This window comes from Pagrus major, chromosome 20, assembly GCF_040436345.1.
Source record: "Pagrus major chromosome 20, Pma_NU_1.0".
In the NCBI taxonomy this organism is placed as follows: Eukaryota; Metazoa; Chordata; class Actinopteri; order Spariformes; family Sparidae; genus Pagrus; species Pagrus major.
Window position 1 is genome coordinate 8,202,145 of NC_133234.1, and position 9,955 is coordinate 8,212,099.

A 9,955-nucleotide genomic window follows, 5' to 3' on the forward strand; every position below is an offset into this window, starting at 1 on the left:
ACTTAAATCAGAAATACTTTATTGATCCCCGAGGGGAAATTGCTTGCGTTACAATGATCATCTCATCAAAAAAAAAAACAACTTGATCCTGAGCGTGGACAAAACCAAAGAGATCATTGTCGACTTCAGGAAGAAGCAGTCCAGCCACGCTCCACTTCTCATCAACAACACGGCTGTGGAGGTGGTCAGCAGCACCAAGTTCCTGGGGGTGCACATCACAGACAACCTCACCTGGTCTGTGAACACTGCGGCACTGGTCAAGAAGGCACAGCAGCGTCTGCACTTCCTGCGAAGGATGAGGAGAGCCCTCCTGCCCCCGCCCATCCTCACTACATTCTACAGGAGCACCATAGAGGGCATCCTGACCAGCTGCATCTCCATGTGCTGTGGAAGCTGCAAAGCCTCTGACTGGAGGAATGTGAGGAGAGTGGTGAGGACAGCGGAGAAGATCATTGGGACTTCTCTCCCCTCCATTCAGGACATTGCTCCCAAGTGCTGCATGTCCCGAGCTGGGAATATTATCAGAGACTCCTCCCACCCTCACCATGGACTGTTTTCAGTGCTGGCCTCTGGAAAGAGGTTCTGCAGCATTCGGTGCAGGACCACAAGGCTCTGTAACAGCTCCCCCCCCCCATGTCAGCAGACTGCTGAACTCTAAGTGACAATTGTCTATTATTCTAGATACCTTTTTTCCTCAAAATATTTGCACTACCTAACTCAACAATGTCACTTTCAATAATTAGCATTTTCAGTATGTTTCAGTATGTTCACACAGTGAATTCAGACCCCTTCACTTTTTCACATTTTGTCATGTTGCAGCCTTATGCTAAAATCGTTTAAAATTATTTTTTTCCCTCATCAATCTACATTCAGGCAGGTGATGAGCGATGCCTCCAGATATGACGCTTAGAATTAAGGCCACACAGTCTCAGAATCTTGGTTTCATCAGATCAGATAATCTTGTTTCTCACAGTCACAAGCAGGCTTTCATGCGTCTATCACTGAGAAGAGGCTTCCTTCTGGTCACTCTGCCATAGAGCCCAGATCAGAGGAGTGTTGCAGTGATGGTTGTCCTTCTGGAAGTGTCTCCCATCTCCACACACAATCTCTGGAGCTCAGCCAGAGTGACCATCGGGCTCTTGGTCACCTCTCTTACCAAGGCCCTTCTCCCCTGATTGCTCAGTTTGGCGGTCAGCTCTAAAATTCTGTTTCTGCTTTGTTTATTATGGTGTACTCCGTGTAGTTTGATGAGGGGGAAAAATGAATTTAAACGATTTTAGCATAAGACATACAGACATGAAACTCGATATGAATTGAAAATATGACTTTTTAATAACACTAATTCTGTAGATTTCAGTACCATTGATAAGTAAATGTAAACGGTGTGATAAATGTTAACTTTCATACCACGGTGTACCTTAAAAGCGATATATCGTTGCAACCATAGATCAGGTTTTATTGGAACTGATTTGATGTGACTGTATCTGATCAGATCTGATTAGTATTGTCTCCTGTTTTAGTGTTCTCCTCCCAAGTCTGAAACAATACAAGATAAATTCTGTGCTTAGTTTTTTGGTTGTCTTCTCAGTGTTATTTTCGTCCCTTCAAGTGTTTTGATGTAGGACGACTCAAGGTTCCCAAATGGAAAAGAAGACCACAGAAGAGCCGAGGAGAAAGAAGAAGAGAGACAGCCCCAGGAAACAGACGGAGATGATGGAACAGTTCGACAGAGAGAGACAAGATGGAAGCCATGGAAGAGCATGGTAATACACTGGTGAGGTAAACAAAGGGTTAACAAAAGGAGTAACTGTGTGTTTACTAAGTATTTAGTTTATAGCTGTGTGGAAATACATGTATTCATCTCAGTATTAATGAAACGTTTATCTGTGTTTGTTTACTTCAGAACTTGTTTTGGGTGACTCAAGATACCAAATGAGAAGATGAAAGAAAGATATTAGAAAGAAGAAGAAAGCCAGGCTGTTATGAGAGACAGAGAACAGTCCTAATTAAGAGTGAGGAGATGAGCGACAGTCCCAGGATGACAGAAGAAACAAGAAACAGATCCAGGATCAGAAGAGAGATGAACAACAGCCCGACTAACAAAAGGTAAACCAAGGAGTGAAATCACACCAAAGATATTTTACCATATAACGTCATACTGTTGTGCTGTGGCGATGCAACGATTTATCTCAGAATTAATGAAAGTTCGATTTATTGTTGTTCTTCAGGGTGATTCCAAGAACCCAGAGTAGCCAACCAATGAGAGACGAGATGAGGAGCAGCCCCAGGATACAACAGAGAAGAGGAACGAGATGAAGGAAGATGAATGGAAGAGCACAGCGAGACATAATTGTATGTTAACCACATTATGTCTTGTTTATTTGTAGCCAATGTGCCAAAGGAGAGCCCCAAGTCTTAAAAACAGCTCTCTAGATACAACATGTTTCTACAATTTCTCTATGAATCAGTGACTGAAGTTTTTAATTTTTATTTATGATATCTGGTGTTAATAATTACAGCTGTAAGACCACATCTGTGTGTTTGTTTGTCTAGCTCATCTTTGTAATGTTACAGCACAAGCAGCTGACAGAGGACCCCTGGTACCTGACTGAACACACTCCATTTAAAGATGCTGACAATGTGGAAGATTTCTGTATTTAACACAATCACAGAGTGCCTCAAATAAAAAATCACCCAAACAAGAACAAATTATTTTGGCAGTTTTTCCTTGAATGTTTGAAAATACTGTTGTATTGTTAGGGGGGAATTATACAACACAAAGAAGATTGCACATGAATGAAATAAGGAAGTATAGTCTAAAAATGTATACATTTGAACTATCATTGCAGTGCCGGGAATCTAAATGATATCCAAATGAAAGACATAATCCCCCATGACTACATGCCAAAAACCGTTTCATCCTGGATTTGAAGTGAGCTCTCATAATGATCTTTGTACAGAGAAACTGCACCAAATATATCATCAGTTCTAACTGGTCTCATGTTATATGAATGGGTGACACTAATTTGTAAGCGATGGAATAATTAATAATAGATTTAATAATCATTTATCATAATAAAGGAGTTTACGAGAGATCACACTTGACAACGCTTTTACTGAACACTGATCAGTCTTTGTCACTGTGTTTTGAATTCTCAGGCCCAGTAAGAGGGTACGAAAAACAATCCAGTTGTTGTTCTTGGCTCACAGACAGAAGGGTGACTGTCACTAAAAAAATCACCACAACACGAAACATGAAAACGACACAACTCGGTGTAGTTTGGTTAACTTTGAGGAAACCGTAAAAGCCAAGACTGCATGGATTACCAGAAGAGCAACACCATCTAGTGGCCTCTTTGTGTTACTGTCACTCCATCCAGAGGGCCAGAATCACAAGCTGGTGTTCAGCTAACGTAACATCCAGTGTCAACATGATTATATTCATTCTAATGGGGGCGACTGGGTATTTGTATTTTCTTCTTTTGAACACGTTTTATTTTGTTAAAAAAAAATGTTTTTAAAAATAGTCTTTTAACTCAAAAATGTAAATTTGTGAGTTTGAATCATACAAGAAGAACAGCAATGGAAGAAACCTCAACCTCTCTCTGAGCTATCCTTTCAAGATGGCTCCCTAAAAAATATTGAAATGGGAGAGTGGACTGTGTTCACCTTAAGAATATGGAGGAAAATACAATCCTCATTCAGACTACCCGGTCAATGGCTCCTCTGACAAGTATAAAAGTTGTAATACCTAATACACAGACATGGGAGTTACCTTGATCTTCTCATCGAACTCTCACCATGTGTTTCTCAACATGATGGACAATTCCTTTTACTGGGAAAATCCTTTCACACTGGGCTGAAAAGGTCACTCAACAGTTTAATCACAATGAAAATGATATGAATTGTATACTTTCACAGTCTAAACCCACCTGAACAACTGTGGGAGATTTTGGAAACAACACATAAGACAGTACTTTATATTTTGGATGAAAGGTGTTTATCCATCCAGTAAAGTTCCAGAGACTTGGTGAAGCAATGCCAAGGAACACTGAAGCTGTTTTGCAGGCGCACGGTGGCCCAACACCTTACAATGACACATTTGTGATGGTTTTTCCCTTTGATTTGTCACACATCTGTGAAGAAAAGGTCACTGAGAAAGTGCTGCACTCTAGCATTTTCCTATTTATAAAGGCTGTTCACTCAATTTGTATAGCAGTAGATGGCGCTCGTCAGTCACCGTGTCTGGAGTTGCACCCTCACAGAAGGACACAAGCGTGAACTGGTCTGGCGGTGTAAATGTCACCTGATGATCTCGCCACTCTTATACAAACTTCCACATACAGGCATTGGCTGGCTCCGAGGCTTCATGGAATTATGGGTAAATCAATGTTGCTTCTGTCTGGCTGTCTTGTTGTCGTTGGCGACCAGGCTGTCATGTCAAACTGCTCAGACAGTGAGCCACTGAGCTGCTGCGGGCGGGTCGCACCCACACAGGAAGTGTTTAAAAGCGGGTGGGACGTCGGCTCAGCAGCCACCATGTTTGTCTTCAAGATAATATGGTCACTGAGGTGCTGGCAAGTGTAGCAAATATTTATTTTTTAAAATAATTAAATTTAAATAGTAAAGTTGAGGCTTCAGTACATAGTACTGTGGCCTTAATTTTAAAAGAAATGACCCTGATTTCATATTTGGCCCTTTTAGGTTCAAACCATCTGGGGACTGTGTCTACAACTGTCTCTGTGTGTTGGAAAATGTTCTTTAAAACTCCTTTTTATACTCTAAAAAGAGTGTCAATACGTTGAAGGCTTTTTCTGTGTCAAAAGTCAATAGAGCATATCTCGTAGCTGTTTACATTGACTGGAAAACCCAATCCAGCTGTCCTGTCTATCAGGCCCTGTAGCCGGCACTCCACCCCGAGCTGGATCTGTGAAATTAGCTAATCTCCTCACAGGAAACCCAGCAGCAACAGCTGTTGGACTGGAAAGAGAACTGGAAATGAAGCAGCAGGTCGGCAGTAAGAGCAACAAGTCCAGCCAAGAGAGAAAATGGCCTCAGTGATATCAGATTTGAATCTATTGTGGCCGCTGAGCGTGGCGACTCTGATCCTTACATTCCTTGCTTTTAGCTTCCTGTAATGTTATGATCTAGAGTTTTTATACCTTGTTCAGCCCCACAGCTGATGTCCCCTAAATATGTAGGAAAGATACATGTATTGTCAAATAACTGGGATGGTTAAACAATGCACATAATCTCAGGATGTAACATTTTGATTGCCGTTTGCCTAGATACAGAACACGTTCAACACTAAATCACATATCAACTGCAAGAGGACAAGAGCGCCAGGGTTTGTTGGCTTACATGAGTTCCATTTTTTTTAGACTCCATGTTACTGAACATGTCAATTAGTGTGCTTAAGGCGACCATCAATATTTTAATATTAGCAAGGTATCAATTGACTGTGAAAACAATGTGACAGTTTGAAAAGGGTCACTTGAACTGATGAATCTACAAAGAACTGTCACCAGAATCTGCATCTCCCTTGAGCTTTATACTGAGTTACAGCATATTAGTCAGCTTTCTGGCCTCAACGTCACTATTTTGGTTCACTCTCTCCGCTCTCATCGTGGTGTAAAAGCAACAGGAGGCAGCTTTTTCAACAAAAAAGCAGAGGCTCACTACCTGCTCACCACTATATGGCAGACAGACACATTTAGCGGCTAGCTAGTGAACAAAGTGTAGCTTTTAGGAGCAACCGAGCTAGATATTTCCCTCAGGAGTAGGTAGAGACCAAACACAGAGCTCAAAGGAGGACAGGTGACCAGGTCAGGTGGCCAGAAATACAATATACAAAGATATTATTAGAACAAGCAACTGTTAAACTTAAATGGTAATGATATGTCAATGTTGTGTTAACAACTTGATTCCGCTGCCCCCGAGTAGTAAAAAAAAAGACTTAAGACTTCAATAACTAGGTGTCGCTTTTGTCACCTTTGGACAGAGCCAGGCTAGTCATGCTAAGCTAAACTAACAGCCTGCTGGCTGCAGCTTCACATTTAACATAAAGACATGAGCGTTGTATCAATTTTGTCTAACTCTCAGCAAAAAACCTAAGAAGTGTATATCTCAAAATTACAAATGATTGCTTTAACAGACACTCGTTTGATCCCTTAAAGCTGAGCAGGTGTGGCATTTTTCATTCGTAATGCTTGTTATGCAGTCTCCAGTGATAAATTGGAAGGTGAGACACAATATCCTGGTCCCTATGATCCCTCCTTCCTTTTGGCCAAAAACTCTTTACAGATTAATGCATACCTAACTCTGCCTCAGAAAGGGAAACAATTAAATACCTTCAGTTTAAATCAAAATGTAACACAGTCTACTTTGGACCCCATCAATGAGAAGTTTGAAGGTAAAGACTTTATTTTTCTCAGCCAGATTAAGAGTGGAAAACCTGCTGTTAAACCTGAAACTCCCCGTCTTAAATAGGTGCTACTCACATACCAACATTTCCTTAGTGTGAAGTTTTAATGGAACATTTCAGTGTCCAATGCCGGTTTAAATGTCACGTCTCAGTACTTTCCACTTAGAAAAGAGTCAACACACTGAATCTTTGTTAACCTTTAGATATTTTTCCCAAGAAAATGAACAAATATAACAATGTATTTATGCACAACATGAGTCATTTGAAGCTTTGGCCAACAGATATCAGCTTGGTCCTGCAGAAATCCAGGGAGGTTTTGTCCATATGGACAAACTTTCAGGGGGTTTCTCCCTCTTTAAGGCCTGGTGAGTGTTGTGTAGATAGGCTGCTCCCAACCAGAGGGAGGACTGTGTGCAGGTGGTGCCAAAGCCAGGCTGTTGATAAGCGGCGTGGCGTAAGGCCTGCGAGAGGAGTGAAAGTACGGGTACTGATACAGATGGGGAGGATAACCGGGGAAGGCACTGTAGAAACTGGAGCTTTGGAGGTCAGTGTAGTCAGACTGGCCGGTGGAGGATGAGGACGAAGTGGAGGGAGGGCAGATGCCCGAACCGAGGGAGGTGTACTCAGATTGTGGTGGTGGAGGAGTGGAGGTGCAGGAGCTGCTGTAGTGACCTGGGCTCATCTGCTCAGTTTTAATCTGAGGTTTTTGGCTAGAGTCCTCTTGGATCCCGTGAACGTCACGACCGGAAGAGGATGGCGACATTCCAGTGGAAATCGTACATTTGGGTGTCCAAGTGGGAATGCTGTGGGTGTGAGAGTGGACGCTGGGTAGGATGAAGGGTCCAGAAGGATTGTTATGTCCGTGGCTGGTGTCTGGTGGGGTTAGAACAGTGGAGCCGTGGCTGTTGGGAGGGAGGTACTGGTCAAATTCGTGGACGTCGAATCCGTCGATGGTGCTGATGACGTCGGTGCTGAGCTCTGAGATGTCCACATTACTGAAGTCAATGTTCTGACGGGTGGTGGGAGGAACAGAGCCGGTGATGCTGTCCAGAGGCCGGTGGCCGTCATGTTTGTTCCCCATGTGAAGGTCGGTTTTAGGGGTAGTTGGAGGTGTTGGAGGTCCATGAGACTGACCTGGAAACCAAAACCATATTATTATAATATTTATGTGCTGAATCAAAAAAATGTAATCAAAATTGAAGATTTATCAGTAATGTCACCTGTCCTGTCTGGATGGTAATGATGGTGCACTTCCCCTACGCCAGCCAGCCTGGCCACGCCTGGTTCTGTCTTATACAGGCCATGCTGATGCTGCTGCTGGATCAGTCCCAGTCTACAGTCCCCCTGTCCTGGTTTGGTGCTCTTGCGTCTCCGAGGCTGGTACTTGTAGTCTGGGTAGTCTTTCTTGTGTTGCATCCTCAGCCTCTCGGCCTCCTCGATGAAGGGACGCTTCTCTGATTCAGAGAGAAGTCTGAGGACGAGAGGAATGGGTTATCAGGTTTTTGACGGTCCTTTTAAATACCAACAACTACGCTGGCGATGTTCATTCTAAAATGGATACACACGTCGCAATATGTGTTGTGTTCTGTATTGAAAAGCCAAAAGTGTTAGCATTTTCAACAATACCAGACAGGAAGTGACCGATTAGAAGCACTCTTAACACTTAATTTTGCAACATTTTTTTTTTATCCCATTTAACCCTTTAAGGCACTGGCTTTTTTAAAAAAAACTTGCAATGTTAAAGAGTGTGGGAAAAGATTCCTGTGTTTGTCCTTTTATTCGGCTCTGCACCAAAAGTTATTGGGGTTTATTCTGGGCCAAGACGCATCTTCCATCCAGATTTCGTGGAAAAACCTTGTGTAGTTTTTGTGTAATCCTGCTGACAAACCAACTGACAAGCGGACATGGGTCAAACCTCCTTAGTGTAACAACAACAAACACACATGTTTTGTTTTTGTCATTATGAAATGTTTCAAAACCATTGAATATCAGAGTTTCTTTTCTGAAATGTATTAATACAAATATTTTAAGCAAAGCTTCTCAAGTTTCATGTTAATACTGTACTTTATATCTTACACACAAGCTGCTATAGGTTCTCATAGACACGTACTATACCAAAATTAGTCCGCACAGTAATCACAAATCACAGTCACCTGCTTGTGATCATTGGATTATAAGCAATTGCGCACATCAATACCCTCACTGATGTGGTCAAAGATTTTAGAGCCTCCATCAGCTTTTGGGAGGTTGTAGCACCTCTCCTCTTTTCTCCAGCCCTGAAGGCAAGGGTATTTCAGAGAAGTGCATCACTAGTGAGGCTTCCCAAATTGAAAATTGGTCGAGGACTGTCTGAGGGGCAGGGCTGAAAAAAAGGCCACCATCAAGTGGGGCACCATTGGCAAGAAAGTTGTAATGTATTTTGAACTACTCACCATTTAAAAGCATGCAGGGGTCAACCTAATTTTGTGACAGAAATAGTTTTTTAAAATTTCTCCTCAGTTGTCAGATTTCCAATTTTTTAAAGAAATTCATATCCCGAATGTTTGCTTGGAAACACTAATGGTTCTGATGGTTTACATCCAAGTCTAACTCATTAGTTAAAGATGAGGGTCTCTTGTTGAGCTCCAGTACCCACCGCCACAGTTTGCCGAGCGTCTTGCTCAGCTCGGCGTTGTGCAGATGAGGATACTGGTCCGCCAGCTTCTTCCTCGCTGCCTGAGCCCAAACCATGAACGCGTTCATCGGCCGTTTCACGTGAGGTTTGCTCTTCAGGCCTCTCTCGCCTTGAGAGGGCATCGGCACCAGCGACCAGTCGTAACCTTTCAGCACCTGTGACACTGCGTCGCGGATGCAGGCGGGGAAGCGCTCATCCTCAACGCTGCTCTCCGGTTTGCGCGTAATCCCAGGCTGGCGCGCTGCCTCCTCTGACCCTAACGGAGAGGTTGGGGACTCTGAATCAGATCCATGCTGGGACATGGAGCTGTCGCTGCCGGCTGGACTGCGCGGATGGTCTGCCACAGACTTCTCTTCTGTCATTCTTGGCGCGTAAAAGTTGCCAGAAGGTGTCTGACGGATTCCCGAAGAACTCTCCAAGTGCGTAAATGCGCACGCTTTTGTAGGAAAACTGTTTGGCCCTAAAATCTAAAAAGTAAAAAGTAAAATCCCAGATATACTGTCTTAAACTTCTCATTCATCTCCGCACTCTCCTCCACAGCCAGGTAAAGTTTGACGCGCCTCTGTTTTCTTTTCGCACTACAACTCTCTTCAGAACACGCATCTCTCCACCCCTCGTGTCCTACTGGCTTCTGCAACGCAGAGTTCCTCCTAGTTTGGCATCACGAAGCAGGATGAGGCGTATTATTGTGAGTCAATATTACATTTGGCATTTAAAACAAAATGTTATGATGGTTTGGATATTAGTCTACGCAGTATAAGACAGACTTTGTATGACTGGATTCGATTTGTCCAAGTTCAAAGGCAGAAATGAAGTAATTTACTTGAATATTTCCATTTTATGCTATTTTGGAAAAT

The 9,955-nt window shown here is 42.9% G+C and overlaps 1 protein-coding gene across 1 annotated transcript; it reads right to left on the reverse strand.

The window, feature by feature from the left end:
* Positions 1-6,779: 6,779 nt before the first annotated feature.
* Positions 6,780-9,460, reverse strand: LOC141015563 (transcription factor SOX-8-like). The gene is made up of 3 exons (XM_073489686.1): positions 9,060-9,460; positions 7,645-7,895; positions 6,780-7,558 (listed from the first exon to the last, which is right to left on the reverse strand). Exons 1-3 carry the CDS (start codon positions 9,458-9,460, stop codon positions 6,780-6,782), a joined length of 1,431 nt encoding a protein of 476 aa, XP_073345787.1.
* Positions 9,461-9,955: the final 495 nt, after the last annotated feature.